The sequence below is a fragment of the Gopherus evgoodei genome, unplaced genomic scaffold, assembly GCF_007399415.2.
Source record: "Gopherus evgoodei ecotype Sinaloan lineage unplaced genomic scaffold, rGopEvg1_v1.p scaffold_39_arrow_ctg1, whole genome shotgun sequence".
Lineage (NCBI taxonomy): Eukaryota > Metazoa > Chordata > Testudines > Testudinidae > Gopherus > Gopherus evgoodei.
The window spans coordinates 1453398-1472587 of record NW_022060060.1 but is presented as its reverse complement, the minus strand read 5'-3'; the positions used below and the strand labels follow the sequence as shown (position 1 = coordinate 1472587).

The window sequence follows — 19190 nt, the reverse complement described above, 5'->3', positions numbered from 1 at the left end:
GCCTCGTACACCTTTGATTAGGGGCAGTTCGGGGTCCCCGCACTAGTGCTGACATCAGCCAATGTGCAGAGCGGGAGAAGAATTCCAGGTGCCCCAGGTGGGCAGAGACACAGCAAGAATAACGCGATTGATGAGTGTTCCCAGGGCACAAACAACCGACATCTTCAACCTGAGCCATAGGGACCAACCCTACAGAGACAGAAAAGCGGGGCCATTGCGCCAACAGGTCCCCGAGGCGAGAAGAAGGGGCTCGAACGGACACCAGTGTTATTCCCCATGTCTCTGCTTCCCAGCGAAAGGGGGAGTTTGGGAAGAAATACAAAAGTGTCCAAAGGCCATTCCTGTCCCCTGGGCACAGAGTGCCTAACTGCCCCAGCTGCTTTCACACATACCACAGGAAATACCTTATTTCAACAGCATAACAGCAAATGGATTTTCCTTTGTTCTCTCACCTTACACATTGACTGGCTGTGTCCAATGGCCAGTGTGCCCTGTATTGGGGACCCATATTGCTGCACCTCTCTGGAGGTGCTGACCGCCCAACTTCTCAACATCAAACTCAGGGACACTAAATAACGAGTCCCCTTTAACCAGCTTATCCTGTGTGCACAGTAGGAAAATCGGTGTTGCAAGGACAGGCCCCAGCATTGTATGCTGAGGGTGATACATGAATTTACCAGGGCTTGATCAAGTATCAGGCACCGTGTTAAAGACACAGTCACACAGCCCTTGCTAGACGCTCTAGTCTGTCACTCTCCTCTGTGAGCCCGGGGCTGGGATCTGGAGCCCACTCGCAGTTGAATCCCCCAGTCCCTTATGAAAAGAGGAAGGCGCAAATGCGGCTACTCATCTCCCCTGCTCTAAATCCCTCAATCCCCAGACCTGCAGGTCTCGCAAAGAGAAGCTGCAGCCGCGTGGGTTGAAGCAGTGAAGAACTTATTTACCCTTTCCCGAAATACACAAACCAGGGGTCACCAGATGAAATTAATAGGGGTCCGAAAGCCTAATGAGGATCCCAGCGCCCTGTGCCCGGCGCCGCACAGATACATAGGATGGGACAGTCTGTCTCCTGCACCCAGAGCCCTAGGGCGAGTCACTCAGATCACGGGCAGCAGCAGTGTGTGTCTCTTATAAAGCGGGGACATGCAAATGAGAGAGACATTTTCCTATTTAAATCTGTGCCTCTCTCTGCCCAGGCTGCACCAGGAGACACAATCCGCAGCCCCTGGGTCTGTGCAGTGACCAGCCAGTCCCTGAGAACTTTCCCCTCCAGCACCCGGGAAAATGGGATTTTTGCTCCTGTTCATTTTCGCTGTAGCGGCTTTGGAAGGTATTTTCCTGCTATGAATAACTGTCAGCGTCAAGAATATTGTGTTAACGCTGCTTTTTATACCGATATTTACACCCTGTCTTTATTCCCAGGTGTCCGGTCCCAGGTGCAGCTGGTGGAGTCCGGAGGGGATGTGAAAAAGCCCGGAGACTCTCTCCGCCTCTCCTGCAAAGCCTCCGGCTTCACCTTCAGCAGCGCCTACATGAGCTGGGTCCGGCAGGCTCCCGGGAAGGGGCTGGAATGGGTCTCACTCATTTACACTGATGGGAGCCAACAATTTTACGCAGACTCAGTGAAAGGCCGATTCACCATCTCCAGGGACAACCCCAACAACCTGCTGTATCTGCAAATGACCGGCCTGAAGCCCGAGGACACCGCCCGCTATTACTGTGCGGGAGAATGTAACACAAACCTCCCGGCAGTTTTAACCCTTCCGCTCCCGGGCAACGTGTCTCCCCTTCCTGCCCAGAGCCCCGCTGGGTGCAGAGATCCCCTCGCTTCACCTGTGAACCCCAATCCGGAGTGAGTCCTGTTCTGAGTCGCTCTCCCCTCGGAGACCTGGCGCGTTGGCTCCCCTGGGCCCCGTCTTGGTTTCAGACTCACAGGACAGACTCTGTCGGTGTAAAGGGAACAAACGCATTGGGGTTCGCATCAGACCCAGAGGATGGAGCGAATTGCTCCTGGGGCCAAATCCTCGCTGGTGTAAAGTCACAGCAGCTGCTTTCACTAGACTCGAGTTACTCCGGACTTACACTAACTGGACCACAAGACCTTGTGTTTCACACTACTATTGGGTTTGAAGCCGTAGTAAACAGAACCAAGAATGGGAATAGCCAATGATGCATCCGCCGAGGTCTGGGACAACCCTTCTTGCATCAGTTTTGCATTGGGAGTGTGACCTAATGTGGATTTTATGTAATGAGAGTGTTTTTTAAAGAGCCATTCATCTGTTAGTGTGTAACAACAGATGTGTTTTACAAGGGTTCCCCAGGGTTTTCATAATGCCCCTGCAATTAGTCACTCCCATATGATCAAAATGTGGGAAAAATTGACACCCGAAGTCCAAAAAAGAGTAATTTCCTGTGCTGATGATATATTGGTGCAATGGGACAGTAGGGAGGAGGTTGATAGAATCCCTGAGAATGTGTTACAACTCATTCAGGATACTGGATTTAAGGCTAGTAAAGCCAAGGCTCAGTTGGTACAACAAGAGGTAAAACACTTAGGGGTCATATTGAGAAAGGAAGGATGAACCAAAGATGCACAATGGGTGGAACTAATTTGAAAACTTCCCACCTCTACTGATGTGGCATCCTTAAGAGTCCTTTTGGGAACCCGGAACTTCTCGAAGGATTTCATCGAAATGTCTGCGAACAAGCATTGCCCACGGTATTTCCTCCTAGTGAAAGGACAGAAAATGTGTAAATTATTAGGCATTAAGCAAAGGTTCCTCATTAGGGGCTACCCCCAAACCCCAGGACAAGTGGAACAAACCAGCCGCACTCCAAAGGAAGCTTTAAGAAAAATGGTAATAGAAAATGGAAAAGATTGGGATGAAAAACTGCCTATGATTCTAATGGCCCTATTGTCAGCAAGTCACTGTTATACTCCCTTTGCAGCAATGACAGGAAGGGACAGGAGAACACCCCAGCAATGGTAGCTAGATATAGATATTCCAGATGAGTGACAACCCAAAGTGCTAAATGCCCAATGGATCCAGTCCCTTTTAGAGGCATTAACAGAAACCCACAAGGAAATAGCAGAACAATTGGGCCTTAATGTAAGAAAGGTGGATAAAAGGCTGGGCTGTATCGAATATGTGCAGAACAAACTCATTCTTTGGGTATGAAATGAGAAGGCCCAGTGAACATTGTGGGAAAGGCCAGCCCAACAGTATACCAGGGAGAAATCTGGAGAAAAAGGCTAAACAAGCAAAAGTTAAAATGGTTCCATTCTTCACAGCTCACACCATGGCAAGGGGATTCCAATCAGTAACCTCTAATTGTTACCCTACCGGTGGAGGGAGGAGGGATAGAAAAATGTCTATTTTGTCTTTCAGAGTTCAAAAGAAGAAGAAGGCTGGTGCCAGCAGAAGAGCACAAGTAACCCAGGCACCATAAAGAAGAAGCTTCTGTCACAACTGTGTGTGTGTATGTGTGTGTGTGTGTGTGTGTGTGTGTGTGTGTGTGTGTGTGTGTAGATAGATGGGGTGTTAGGGGATAGATAGATAGATAGATAGATAGATAGATAGATAGATAGATAGATAGATAGATAGATAGATAGATAGATAGATGGGGTGGATGGAGATAGATAGATAGACTATGTTACATGTTGTTTGTCTAATAGCCAACCCTATTCACTGGCCTATCAACATCCATGCAGTCAATGCATGGGGAAATGATTTCTGGATGATGGTCCAATGTTGGATTAATCCATCAGTTTTCAATCATACCAGCTGTTGCTTATGTTGGGAAAAGGGGTTTGCTCATCACCATAATGTAATGGCTGGCTGGCTATCACCAAAAGCCCCTTCCAAATCTAGGTTGTCTTTGATGACTGGATACGCTAATATTATGATGGGAAATTGTACGAGCCCTAAAGCCACTATATAGAATATTGATTGCCTTAAGCTAGTACGGGAACAAGGAGAGGTCAGTCCTTTTAGGGTCCCTGGGGTTTGCTTGGCATTCAGGAGGGGACATTAAAATTAGGATGTTAGTGGGATTCAGTGAGCCTCACCTGCTTCAAATCTGGGAATCAAGACCCAGCACATTGTTCCTTCAGGGCAACAATTGCAAATATCAGGAAACTGCACCAATGTGCCTTGGCAGGTGGATATCCAGGACATCGGAGAACTGGCATCCCAAGAATGGATGAAAGAAACCCACGGCAGTAAATGTACTAAAAACAGCCTACAGTTCAACTACAATATCAGTAAAAACAACGAGGAGTCCTTGTGGCACCTTAGAGACTAAAATTTATTTGGGCATAAGATTTCATGGGCTAAAATCCACTTCATAGGATGCATAGAGTGAAAAATACAGTAGGCAGGTATATATATTACAGCACATGATAAGATGGGAGTTGCCTTACCAAGAGGAGTGTCAGTGCTAACGAGGCTAATTCAATCAAGGTGGAAGATGCCAATTCCCAAAAGTTGACAAGAAGGGGTGAATATCAAAGGGAGGGAAAATTACTTTTCATAGTGAGCCAGCCACTCCTTGTCTTTATTCAGGCATAATTTGATGGTGTCCAGTTTGCATATTAATTTCAGTTCTGCAGTTTCTTGTTGAAGTCTGTTTTTTATTTTGTTGTTGTTGTTGTTTTTGAAAAATGGTGACTTTTAAGTCTGTTATTGAGCGTCCAGGGAGATTGAAGTGCTCTTCTGCTGGTTTTTGAATGTTACAATTCTTGGTGTCTGATTTGTGTCCATTTCTTCTTTTGCATAGAGACTGTCCACTTTGGCAAATGTACATGGCAGAGGGGCATTGCTGGCACATGATGCTGTGGAAACAAGATTAAAAGGTTTCATATTCAGGTATCTCAGTTGGGTCAAGACAAAGCAGAGTTAGCCTAAACCTCAGCTCTCACAATGCAAGACTTCTACAAGCAGGGTTTACATCAGAAGCGAGTGGTAAACAGCAAAGCAGAGTCAGCTTGACCTGGCCTTGGAGATAGTAATAAAATGTGAGAGTAGTGAGAAATACTGAGATAAGCAAGGTTTGAGGAAGGAAAATGTATAAACAAGACACAATTGTTTGTCGTTAGTGTCTGTGACTAAATGCTATAAGAACTTGTGCTAAATTGTTTATTCTTTAGAGAACTACTGAGGCAGAGATACTCTCTGTCTGTGTATTCTTCTCGAGCAATTGCCCGAAATAAACTGTAATCTGATTTGTTGCATCCAACCTGAGAGTGAAGACTCTGTTTTCTTCCACAATTTGGTGCTGTGACTCGGATGGTCATGCCTGGCTGGGACAGCGACACCAGGCTGGCACAGCGACCGCTACCATGGACCATACCCCTTCATACCCCAAGGTGCCATATGAGAGGTGGGAGACCTTTTGAAATCTCTACTCTCCATTAATCAAATCACGTTCACACCTCTCAGTTACAGCAAACTGCTGCAAAACTACCATGAGGATTCTTTGCCTTAAGAGATTCTTTAAGCAACAATTCCCCTTTATCTTGCTCCACAGACGCATCGCTCTGCTGAGCTGTGACGAAGTGGGGGGTTTTCTTGGGGTTTTCTGTCTTTTCCAGGGTTTGCATGCACAGGGGGTGGGACTCAATGTCCCTGGGTGTTACTGGTTTAACGAGGTGAGGGGAGAGGGAGTTTGTTGTTACAGAAGACTGGAGAGGGACTCAGGACCCCAGCCCAGGCGACACAACCGGTTCTGGCCAGTGGGAGGACAATGGGCTGCAGAGAGAGGACCCCGGTGACCTGACCAGCCAGTTCCGGCCAAAGGAGAGCTGCGAGGAGAGGGGACTCAGGCCTTCCTATTTACGACCCTGTTTACCTGGAGAGAAGACAATGGACAGAGGCGGGGCTTGAGGCCGGGGATATCAGAGGCCCAGCTGGGAAGCAGGGGGGCTCAGGGCTGGCGAGGGGAAGCAGGCAGAGCCCACCTGGATGCAGGGAGACTGGGATGTGCTGTTATTGTGAGAGGCCAGGCCTGAGGCCATGAGAGTTTCCTGTGCTGTGTTCAACTCTCAATAAACTCTCTTGTTTTATGCTGGCTGAGAGTCACTCCGATCTAGAGAACAGGGTTGCATCAGCCTCTTCAGGACTGAAGAGGCCCAGGGGGTCCAGAGGGCGTGGACTCCCGGAGGGGGCCCACGGCAGAGACAGATGTGCTAAGGCTCAGAGAAGTGCGGCTCCAGGAGATGGACGGGCCTGACCCCGAGAGAGAGTGGACCCCCGAGAAGAGCTGTCGCACTGAAAGGGGCAACCCGCACGGACCACACAGGGCCAAGAGTGGGCACGATCTGTGAGTCTATGACATGAGCCACAACCAGCTCCCTCTGAGCATCACTTAAACCCAGAATCACCTCTGGCCCATTCAGAGGGTTTTTATACAGCCCCCTTCCAGGCAAGCTGCTAGTCTCCATAGTTAAAGGTTAGAGGCGCTCTCTTTCCCTTTGCCGCCCTTCTTGCTGGCAAGAGGCGAGTTACCAAGCTCAACACACACAAGCTTTGGAATTATTTCCTTCGTGTTAAAAGTTTCCACACTGTCAGTGGGTAAAACAGTCAAATCACCTCCGTGCTTTCCTGGTGCCCTGGTCATGATATCAACCTGGTTTAACAGAGTTGTCATATCTTTACCCAGCAACACACTAGCAACAGGCACAATAGAAGCACCAGAATCGCCTGGTCCCTGGGACTTTGTTAAGACACTAACTGGACACTATATTATGACACTAGCTCCTATCTAGTTAGCTATCTATTTATCTATCTATCTACAGGTCTGTCTCATCTTACACGAGGGTTCCGTTCCGTGGTTAGCGCATAAAGCAAAAACAGTGTAAAGTCAAAATTACATTGAGTTCAATAGTACTTGTGGCACATTAGAGATTAACAAATTTATTTCAGCATAAGCTTTCGTGGGCTACAGCTCACTTCTTCGGATGCACAGAATGGAACACAGACAGGAGATATTTATACAGACAGAGAACATGAAAAGGTGGAAGTACGCATACCAACTGGAAGAGTCAATCAACTGAGATGAGCTAGCATGAGCAGGAGAAAAAAACCTTTGAAGTGATAATTAAGATGACCCATAGAAGGTGTGAGAAGAACTTAACATAGGGAAAACGATTCAATTAGTGTAATGACCCAACCATTCCCAGTCTCTCTTTAAACCTAAGTGAATTGTATGTAATTTGCATATTAAATCGAGTTCAGCAGTCTCTCTTTGCAGTCTGTTTTTGAAGGTTTTTTTGCAAAATTACCACCTTCAAATCGGTTACTGAGTGGTTAGTGAGGTTGAAGTGTTCTCCCACTGGTTTTTGAATATTATGATTCCTGATGTCAGACTTGTGTCCATTTATTCTTTTGCGTAGAGACTGTCTTGTTTGGCCAATGTACATGGCAGAGGGGCATTGCTGGCACATGATGGCATATATCACATTGGTAGATATGCAGGTGAACGAGCCCCTGATGGTGTGGCTGATGTGATTAGGTCCTATGATGGTGTCACTTGAATAGATATGTGGACAGAGCTGGCATTGAGCTTTGTTGCAAGGATAGGTTCCTGGGTTAGTGTTTATGTTATATGGTGTGCAGTTGCTGGTGAGTATTTGTTTCAGGTTGGGAGGCTGTCTGTAAGCAAGGACTGGCCTGTCTCCCAAGATCTGTGAGAGTGCGGGGTCAACTTTCAGGATAGATTGTAGATCTCTGATGATGTGCTGGAGAGGTTTTAGTTGGAGGCTGTAGTTGATGGCTAGTGGTGTTCTGTTATTTTCTTTGTTGGGTCTGTCCTGTAATAGGTGACTTCTGGGTACTCTTCAGCTCTGTCAATCTGTTTTTTTCACTTCAGCAGGTGGGTATTGTAGTTTTAAGACCCACCTGGCCCTTAGTCAAGGGTCATTCACCATCTCCAGGGACAATCCCGACAACCTGCTGTATTTGCAAATCACCGGCCTGAAGCCCGTGGACACCGCCCAGTATTACGTGTGAGAGGGTCAGTGAGAAGAAATCCAGTCACAGCCATGCAAACCCCTGGGCCAGCACAGGGAGAGGCTGCCACTTGCTCACAGTTAAGAATGGATTTTTTCCCGAGCTGACTACAGGAGTTAAATGCACAATTTGGGATTCCAGCTCACTTTGGTGGCTTTGAAATTCTTAGCCTAACTGGCCAACTACAAGACAAGTGACATTCTTGGCCACACTGAACATTGGTTTGTTTGGCTGGTTATTCATAGGACACACACAGACATGCCTACATACTCAATACATTGAAGAGGACTCTCTAAATTAATATAATTTAGGGTCAGATCAGGATATTACAAGCAACTAGTCTCGCCTCCTGTTTGTGGATAACACCAGCCTATAACATAACCACCCCTGCTCACTGGCTGTCCCTAGCAAACCTGCTCATTGACTGCACACCCATCCTTCCTAGTGCAGCCAGCGTTCAGACAACTGCAGCGACAGGTGCTTCCAAGAGAAGTTTCTTGTAAATAGAACAAATGGACTTTTGGCAGATCAATGAAAATCCCTGGAAACAATTCTAAAAGCAAATCAGCGGTCAAATAAAAATCGCCGCCCCCCCCCGCCCTCCTGCCCCATGGGTTACAGCCAGGAGACAAAAATGAGCAAGTTCCATTAACCTAAAGGAAGAAAAGGAGGGAATCTTTTCTCTGTTTATCAGACCCGCATGGGGGCAGCAGAATGTCATGTTCGATTATGGAACATTTCTTCCCAAAGACCGAACCCGGGAACACTCACAGGGAATCACTGAAATTCCACCCGTAGGTGCTGAGGACAAAGCGAGGGTTTGCTCAGCCAAATACCTTTCCAGTCAGTGGGAACTGAGTACCCAGTGCTCCTCGGAGGGTCTGAAAATCACAGGACTGGTCCGTATTCCACCAGTGCAGGGCGCTGGTGTTCACACATTCATTGATTCTGTTACTTCAGTTTCATATCCTGGGTGTTACATTTGGATAGCCCAGTATTACACATCTTAATATTGGATTTTACCAACAATCTTTAAGCCCGTATGTGATGCAGTAGGGACTGTCTGTGTGGGGAGTGGGAGATCAGGGGAGGACTTTAGGGAATGGACGATGCCAGAGCCTGTAACCTGAGCTAGGTAAGGGAGGGGAAAGGTCAACACCTTTGCCCGGGAAGGGGACAAAGGAAGGGAGTGGCAGGAGGGAAGCAGTTTGAGTTTGGGCTTGGGGCTGGATGGGTGGAATTCAGGGTATCCTAGCTAGGATCCAAGCACCCTGAAAGCCCAGAAGGACTCAAGGGAGGGGTCCTGACTGTGCCTGCAAGCCCTGCTGTAACCTGTGTTCCTGTTGTCCAATAAACCTTCTGTTTTACTGGCTGGCTAAGAGTCACTGTGGGTCCCAGGAAGAGGGGTGCAGGGCCGGACTCCCCCACACTCCGTGACACCGTATTTAAGTACCACTGAGCTCAGAGTGATTTAGTGTTTTCCTGGATTGGTGCCTAAATTTCATTCATTTGCTCTGGCGTCCTCCATGACTGGGTCCCGCTAAACTCTGAGGTCATTTATTTGTAACGGCAGGTGAAGCTGAGGTTTAGTCAAATGATTTAGCAACACCCACATGCAAATGAAGAAGGGAAATTGGCTGATAAAGGAGAGCAGGAGACCCTCACCGAAGAGCTGCCAGCAGAAGAAAGGTTACTGCTTTGCAGCCCACCAGGTTGTTGTGGAGAATGAATATGATCTGTCTGGGGTTTCTCTTCTTTTTGGCAGCTTTCTCAGGTGAGTGGATGAACCTACAGGTGTCTGGTTAGGACAGCTGGGCTAGGATAGGGAAGATGGTTTTAAGGCTAAGACTTATCAGAGAGATTCAGGAATTCTGGATTCCAAATCCTAGAGTTTTAAACAAATCACATAGGATAGAATTTTAAAGCCAATAAGAGAATTTTGATACACATTTTTCATTATTTTTAATGGGAACTAGGTATCAAAATCCCTGAGACAGCTTGAAAAATCTCAGGCTGGGTTTGTGCCTCAGTTTCCCCTCAGCAAAATGGGGCTAACTGTACTTCCCTCCTTCCCAGTACTGTGGTGTGAATAAATTCATTATTACACACAAGCAGATCAGATACTGCCATGAGGAGGGCAATGGAAGGACTTGGATAAACCTGGGAAGAGGAGGAAAACAATGGAATTAACTGTTTTGTTATTGTTGTTTATTTATAGGTGTCAGATCCCAGATCCAGCTGACCCAGTCCGGGGCAGAAATCAAGAAGCCTGGAGAGTCTGCGAAGGTGACATGTAAAACCTCTGGCTACACCTTTACCAGCTATTACATGCACTGGGTGCGGCAGGCTCCCGGGAAAGGACTGGAGTGGATCGGATATATTAATCCCAGTAGTGGTGACACTGGCTATGCCCAGGCTTTCCAGGGGCGATTCACCATCACCAGGGACACCTCCATAAGCACGGCCTATCTGCAGCTGGGCAGCCTGAGAACTGAGGACACGGCCACGTATTACTGTGCTAGGGACACAGTGAGTCAAACCACATCTACAGCCATTCAAAAACCCCCAGTGAGAGAACCCAGGTCTTCCGAGAATCCTGGAGACTTCACTCACCCCAGAGAGCATTTGCCCATGTAAACAGATTATGGGTAATTCCTCCCCAAAGTTATTAGGCTCCTAACTCACTTAAACCTCAATGTCAGTAAATTTTTCTCCTGTCTCCTACGTCACTTCTCAAAGTATGAATTAGGCTCCTGTGACACCATCACCTGTCACAGCAGCAAAACGCTCCTGGGTGAATGGCCTAAGCACCAGGCTATGGGGTATTTTGTGGAGGGGTCTTTCAATCTCTCCTCTTGAAGCTGTTCCACTCTGACTAATTTAATACTCATGAGCTCTGAAAGAGAATGGGGGTGTCTGCACCCCAATGTCACTCTCCTCTTGACAGTGGAAGATGTGGGCTCAAATCCCGGTCCCAAGTCAGGCCGGGGTAGGGGAGGGAATTAAACTGGCTCTACCATGTCCCAGGCAAGTGCTCTAACCACTAGGCTAAAAGCTAAGGGAAGCACCAACGAATCCTTCTCTGGCACAAGGGCTTTGCGTGGTGGGAAGTTAAGTAACAGCTGGGGCACCTGACTCCAGGAGAGGGCTGTGAATCCCAACTGGTGTTAGGCACCTAACTCCCTTTAACAGGTGGGACTTAGAACCCAACCCCTCCTCAGCATCTCCTAGCAGGGAGGTCAGACAGCGCCCCACTCAGTGCGTTTCCATTAATTGGCTTTGAAATTCACATGCATGGCGAGCCGCTAGGCAAGTTATCATTGCTGGTTGTGCTTGTAATTCCTGTCTTTGGTAATTCAGACAGACCAGAGCAAGACGTCTGTACACACAGAGCAAACTGAACAGGACTTCTTGGAGTCCCACGTTCTAACCGAGAAATGAACATCTCGTCCAATTCCCCGCACCGCACCTCTTCTGCGGGTTCAGATACAACCTTCTTCCTTTGCTGCTGTGACAAGGAGGACTCTGGGATCCTAGCCTGCCAGATTACAGAGGTGACAGACACATGAACCAGGGGGAGAGGGAAAGAGAAAAGATGTCACTTTTAGGGAGAGATTTTCCAGGGTTAATAGAAATCCACAGAGCCACTTGTAAAATCGAGGGATATATTTTAGGCTGAAAAGAGACAAAACACTCTCAAAATGAACTAAAGCTGAAGGAACATCTGTAGCCACGTGGTGGCAGGAAAATGTTCTGTGTGAGACTGGAGGGAAATATTTCATAACAAGGGACCCTGGCAACACTGAGAGGATTTTCTCCTCCTCCCATACATAAGGCCGGGATTTTCAAAGCCAGGATTTGGTCATAAACCAGACTTGTGAAATCGTTGGGAAGTGAGAACCCAGCACTCACTCCTGGGGGGTTGGAAATGACAGCTCACCTGCACCTTTCACCAAAGGAGAGTGCTCATGTTCATCATAGCTTCAGTTATTGCATTTTCCCCATATCCCAGGGGTATTACACTGTCCTAACCCGAGATGATGCATCTTAACATTCCAGCTTTCCGTTAACTCTGAACTCAAACCGAAGTCCACTTGATATCAACATAGAATCATAGAATAGGAGGGTTGGAAGGGACCTCAGGAGGTATCTAGTCCAACCCCCTGCCCAAAGCAGGACCAACTGCAACCAAATCATCCCAGCCAGGGCTTTGTCAAGCCTGACCTTAAAAACATGCTTCCTGCGTTCCTGAATCGGGGCATGAATTCCCTGCAATGGCCCCATCAGTTTGTCAGTCTCGGCTCTGAGGTCATTTATTTGCCAAGGTCGGTGCAGCTACGGTTTATTCAAATGCTTAGCAATGGCCACATGCAAATGAAGTAGGAAAACGTCCCTATAAAGGAGAGCGACTGATCCTCCCTGGAAATCTGCCGGGCAGCCAGACAGTTGCTGTTGTTGCACCGCACAAGGTGTCTGGGGTAGAATTAAAATGACATGTCTGGGGTTCCTTGTCCTTTTGGCAGCCTTCTCGGGTAAGTGGAGTAAAGGTACAAGCAGTGAGTTAGGACAGCTGGGGTAGCACAGGAAGCCGGGCTTTAGGGTTAAGACATACAACCAGGACTCAATAATTCTTTGAACGAATCATTTAATGTGAAAAGTTACCTAGGGGATTTGGATGCCAATTTCATATTGGTTTTCCTGTGAACTCGGTGTCAAAATCCCTTGGGCGGCTTGGAAATTGTCAGGCTGGGTCTGTCTGTGCCTCGGTTTCTTGTCAGGGAAGTGATGACAACAAGCACTTCCCTACCTCACTGGGGCATTGTGGGGATAACATCCTGAATACCCCAGATCACATCATTCTAAGGGGCTGGGGCAATGGAAGGACCTGGATAAATCTGGGCAGAGGAAGGAAGGGGAGAGAAATTAATCATATTTTCCTTCCTTATTGTGACTCATGTTCAGGTGTCAGCTCCCAGATCCAGCTGACCCAGTCTGGGGCAGAAATCAAGAAGCCAGGAGAGTCTGTGAGGGTGACATGTAAAACCTCTGGCTACACCTTTACCAGCTACTACATTGACTGGCTTCGGCAGGCTCCCGGGAAAGCACTGGAGTGGATCGGATATATCGCCCCCAGTAGTGGTGGCACTAGCTATGCCCACGCTTTCCAGGGACGATTCACCATCACCAGGGACACCTCCATAAGCACGGCCTATCTGCAGCTGGGCAGCCTGAGAACCGAGGACACGGCCACGTATTACTGTGCTAGATACACACAGTGACACAAACCACATCTACAGCCATTCAAAACCCCCAGTGAGAGAATCCAGGTCTCCTGCTAACACTGCAGCCCTCAGCCACCCCGGGGAATGGTTACCCCTGTGAACAGACTGTGGGTAACTATCCCCAAGTGACTTAGGGTCACTGAAAGCTAATGGGATTTGAACCTTAAGTGCCTATATCACTTTTTAGGATATGACTCTGTTCCCGGACACAGTCAAATGTAACCGGAGGAGAAGGGGACCAGAACAATCCCAGCCCTTGGAGAAGCTGGGTGTGCCAGGAAGAAGCTGTAGGAAACGTGTGTTTGCCACAGGATTGGACCCGTTGCCAGGGCGTTGTCCCCCTGCCTTCACCCCCAGCTCCGGGAGGGCAGAGACCCCCGGCTATAGGAACCTGTTAGTGACCCTCGGTTGAAGTGATAGGAGGAGCCGAAGGACCCGCCAGACACAGGCGCCTTTAACTCCGTGTGTGGGAGGAGAGAGCCCTGGGGGAAGGGGGTACCCGGGGAGGGCAGAATGGGGGAGCGGGGTTGAAAGAACCCGGTTACTGTGTGCTGTCAGAAGGAAGAGAGGCAGCCCCGGGAAAGGGGGGACCCAGGGAGTGCAGAGTGGGGGCGGGGCTGAAAGGACCCCAGGTCACTGTGTGCTGTCAGAAGGAAGAGAGGCAGCCCCCGGGAAAGGGGGGACCCAGGGAGTGCAGAGTTGGGGGGGGGCGTTGAAAGGACCCCAGGTCACTGTGTGCTGTCAGAAGGAAGAGAGGCAGCCCCGGGAAAGGGGGGACCCGGGGAGTGCTAAGGTGGGAGGACAGAGTGGGGGGGGCTGAAAGGACCCCAGGTCACTGTGTGCTGTCAGAAGGAAGAGAGGCAGCCCCGGGAAAGGGGGGACCCAGGGAGTGCAGAGTTGGGGGGGGGGGGCGTTGAAAGGACCCCAGGTCACTGTGTGCTGTCAGAAGGAAGAGAGGCAGCCCCGGGAAAGGCCACACTGTCTCTGGGCCCACAGGCTGGCGCTTCCCTTCTTACAGAGAACACGGACACCTCAGAGGGACAGAGACATGAATCTCTCTGAGCCCTGGAAACTCAGAGGGCAAGTGGGACTCATAGCGACGGAAGGGAAATCCCAGTGAAATAAACACCCAGACATTTTAACAGATCTGCTCCATCTCCGTCTTTATTTCCCCACCGCTTCTGTGTCGGGCAGGTGAGTACTTGTGTCGGTCCCTAAAGCCCTGCGGTATTCAGGGGTATATCGGTGTAAGTGTTTTCCACATGAGTAGAGGATACACAATCTAGCCCAGTATAAAGACATCAGAGGCAAATAGACAGGCGTCTTCACTGAAATTTCACACTTCTCAGAGCAGAGAATGGCCGGAATTGTCAATGGAGATTAAGGGAATTAGGCACCAAAATCCAAATAACACCAAACGGGACTTGGTGTGGGGTTTTCAGAAACATCCAACAGCCTCAGCAGTACGAGTCCTGTTGCTTTTCCTCTGCACCATTGGAAATCACAGCCAGCACATCTGTCGCCACTGACTCTTTGGGGCTGAGATTTAAAACCCAAACTACCATTTCATTCAATGGGACCCGCCTGGCTGTGGGAGGGGTGTGCTGGCCCCCGTTTCACGCACCCCCATTGGCCTGGAGCGGCGAACCACGGCCAGTGGGAGCTGCGATGGGACGAACCTGCTGGCGCTGCTGCAGGTAAACAAACCATCCCGGCTGCCAGTGGATTTCCTGATGGGCCGCGTGCCAAAGGTTGCCGATCCCTGAAGTAGATCGAGGGAAGGACTCTGAGGGCCTCATCCCTGCAGTATCTCAGGGTTTCACCATCACTAGTGAATTTCAAGGTAGGGAAGCATTAGTCCCATATCTCAGCTGGAGAACTGAGGCACTGAGAGATTCAAAGGGCGATTTTCAATGGGACAAACAGGAGTTACAGTAGCCAATTCACACCGACTTTCAATGAGACTCAGCCCCCCCGATTGCCCTTTGGGCCTCTGAAAATCTCCTCTTAACTGACCATCCCCTCTACCTCCTTTCCAACACTTCTGTGGCCGGAGCCTCATGCTGTAAATCTGTGGGAACTAACCCCACAGCATAGGGCGACCTACAACTAGTGGGAAGTGGAAACTCTCTCTCTCCCTGGGCAAGTTATCTCAGAACTTCCTACTAGGGCTCGTATCGCTCCATTTCCTGAAGCAGGTGACGCTGATTGCTGCTGTCAGAGACAAGTGACAGGGAAACGCCATCACCGCTTCCTCTCAGATCTCAAAGCGCTTTGCAGGGAGGTCAGCACCATTATCCAGGTGGCTGGTTGCTCATTGATTCATGGATTCCAAGGCCAGAATGGACCATTGCGAACATCTAATCGGACCTCCACGGGCTAGAGAACTTCCCTGAAAATAATCCCTCAGACAGATCTTCTAGGGAAAAAACGTGCAGTCTTGTTAAATAATGGTCAGCGACGGAGAACACACCAGGATCATCGATGAGTTGGTCCAATGGCCAATTATTCTCACTTAGATATTTGTACTGTTTCCAGTTTGAATGTGTCTAGCTTCAACTTCCAGCCGCTGGTTCCTGTTACACCCTTTGTCTGTCAGATTAAAGAGCCCAGGATTAAATATTTGCTTCTCATGTAGGAGCTGATCCATGTCAATGCAGTTAAGGCCACGTCCCTTCTCAGTTCAGGGGAGTTTGGGTCCGAACGTTACACACATTCTTCGCCCATCCCTCAGAATCGAAGGGTAAGAAATTTGATCGCTCAGGGAAAGAGTTTGCATCTCTTATAAGGAGCGGGATATGCAGATGGTGTGACACTTCCTGTTTAAATGTCTCTCTCTCTCTGCCCAGGCTGCACACACAGAGACAATCCGCAGCCCCCTGTGTCTGTGCAGTTATCAGCTAATCCCATGAGAGCTTTTCCCTCCAACTCTGGGGATAGTGAGACTTTGGCTCCATTTACTGTTCATTGGAGCAGCATTGGAAGGTATCTTCTCTCCTGGAAAGCATCGTTGGGGCAAGCGAGCAGTCTATTATCGCTATTAATATTAATACGATTTATAATATCTTTCTATTCCCAGGTGCAGGGAGGTTGAAGTGTTCTCCTACAGATTTTTGTATATTGCCATTCCTAATATCTGATTTGTGTCCGTTTATCCTTTTCCGTAGCGACTGTCCAGTCTGGCCGATGTACATAGCAGAGGGGCATTGCTGGCATATGATGGTGTATATTACATTGGTGGATGTGCAGCTGAATGAACCAGTGATGGTGTGGCTGATCTGGTTAGGTCCTGTGATGGTGTCGCTGGTGTAGATATGTGGGCAGAGTTGGCATCGAGGTTTGTTGCATGGATTGGTTCCTGAGCTAGAGTTACTATGGTGCGGTGTGCAGTTACTGGTGAGAATATGTTTCAGGTTGGCAGGTTGTCTGTGGGCGAGGACTGGCCTGCCACCCAAGGCCTGTGAAAGTGTGGGATCATTGTCCAGGATGGGTTGTAGATCCCTGATGATGCGTTGGAGGGGTTTTAGCTGGGAACTGTATTTTGTACCAACAGAACTCCACTGGCCATCACATACAACCCATCCTGGACCATGATCCCTCCGCCTCAGTTACTACGAATAATGAACTTTCTTCTCTTCAACCCGCTTTGTAAACATGAACTAAGAGCAAGACACGCCAGAGAGGTTGTATAAGGACCGGGGAGTGGAACATCTCCCTCCCCCCCCCCCCCCGCCGCTTTTGCCCACCGAAATGTTTCCGCTACTCGCACAGACCGGCAGAAGGCCGCACGCTGCTTGTGCAGCACATTGTGGCTACTGACCAATTCAGGACTGGGCTGGGATGTAGAAGGGCAAGTGGGGACGTAGGTAAAGGTTGGGTTTTCCTTCCTGAGTAACGTCAGGATCGTTCTACTCACCTGGCTGCACTCGAACCCAGCTGTTTAGGACACTGCCCAAGAAACCCATCAGCTCTTTTAGTTTGAGATTTTCGAAGGCACCCAAATGATTTAGGCACCCGCATCCCGTTGCTTGGCAATGGGACTCCTGCCTCCTTCGGCCTCCTTTGAAAATCTCAGCCTAAGTGACAGGCCCGAGATCACAAAGTGAGTCCGTAGCAGAGACAAACTGACCCCGGGGTCCCTGATTCACAGCCCATAAAACACCCCGCGTGCACTTTGCAGAGAACTGTGAAGCCCTGGAGCGTCAGAGAGGGACTGACGGGGCCTATTTATGTCCCAGCTTTCACGCTCTTCATTCCTGGGGGGTGGGGAGGGCTCTCACGCAATGGGCTTCGACAGGGCCTGTGGCGAGGGGCTTGGCCCAGGGACCAAACTGCCAAGAACAGGCAGTGAGGAAGCACCGCTCTCAGATTGTCTGTGGCTCGTGTCCCAAGTCTGGGGCAGGAAATCCTTCTTTCCCGTCTGTTTTCACCTAGTCCCGTTCTCCGGCTCAGAGTTCCGGTCTCTTCTCTACTATATCAAGTCACCCCCCGACCCTCACTGCGCCACGCCCCCACCCCCCATCAGCCTCTCGCCCGGCCTGCCCCCCTGCTGGGTTCAGCCCCTTTTATTTCCAACCCCCCGGCTTCCCCCCGAACATGCAAAGCTGCCACAGCCGACTCCGTACTTAACCACCGACTCCGGCATCTCAGCCAACGGCCCCGCATCCTATCAGGGGCTTACCGGGCCGCGCTCCCATCCATCACCATGCTGGGTCCGCTGAGAATCTGCGTTTTCCTGCTTGGCCTCTCCGGTGGGTTTGTTTCTCTGTTCATCGTCGGTTTGAGATCGCGCTGCAGTTCCTGGGCTGAGGGTTTTTTCCTAAAGTTATCTAGGAACTTCTCTCTAGGCAAGTCGGTAGAGCTCGTGGTGCTGAATACGGGAGTGCTGCAGAAAATCCCTCGCAGCTCGTCCTGCGTGGGAAAACACTGAGATCCGGCCGGGGAGTCACACTAGGGAGTGTTCAGATTAATCTGTACATACAGGTCTCTCTCTCCTCTCTAGGGTATCTGTCTGTGTAGCTAATCTGCTGTTTTTAAACATTACTTCTAACAACCCGCTTTCTTTGTCTCCAGGGGCCCGGGCACAGATGGTTCTCACCCAGTCCAGCCCGGGGATTAAGAAACCCGGAGAATCCACCAAACTGACTTGTACCGTGAGCGGCTTTGATCTCAGCAGCTATAACATGTTCTGGATCCGATAGGCTCCAGGAAAGGGGCTGGAGTGGCTGATTTATTATTATTCATCGTCTGACAACAGCTACTCCCCGGCAATCCAGGGGCGATTCACAGCCTCCAAGGACCGCTCCAATTTCTACCTACACATGACCGGCCTGGAAGCGGAGGACACCGCCGTGTATTACTGTGCGAGACACAGCGAGGGGAAGCCGGGCTGAGCTCAGACACAAACCTCGCCGGGTGTTCATTGGGAAAGAAGCGCTCAGCAGCGGGGAGCCCCTGGCAGCAAACACACTCAGCCGGGACAGGCTGCTCTGCCTGCTCGTGCTCCTCTCCCTGCACCAGCAAGGCTGACACACTCGTTGAAGCACGCCTGCAGAAGGGGACAGGTTTTTCTCCTGAGGCTTGTCTTCCTTGGCCTCGGGTAAACACAGGCTGGGAAAGGAAAACAGCTAAGCGCTAATTAGTACCAATGGTTTATTTGCTTCTCTCCGGCATGAGGGAGGAGCTGCTCCTACTGCTCCAAGTGAAGTCAATTATTATTATTATTATTATTATTTTGCACGATGGCCTCTAGGAGTCAGTTATGGATCAGGGCTCTAGTGTGCGAGGCGCTGCACCAACAGATCAAACAGCCGGTCAGAGCCCCAGGAGCTTATGAACTGTAAGACAAGAGACAGATAAGCAGGGAGAGATACATGGAGGAGGGGAGACAAGGAACCAA

The 19190-nt window shown here is 49.5% G+C and overlaps 1 gene segment (V, D, J or C); it reads left to right on the top strand.

Annotated features, from left to right (window-relative positions):
- The first annotated feature begins 1218 nt into the window (after nucleotides 1-1218).
- Nucleotides 1219-18684, top strand: LOC115642243. The segment is given in 4 exon segments: nucleotides 1219-1330; nucleotides 1423-1731; nucleotides 13526-13578; nucleotides 18493-18684. Coding segments are annotated over 4 exon segments (600 nt in total).
- Nucleotides 18685-19190: the final 506 nt, after the last annotated feature.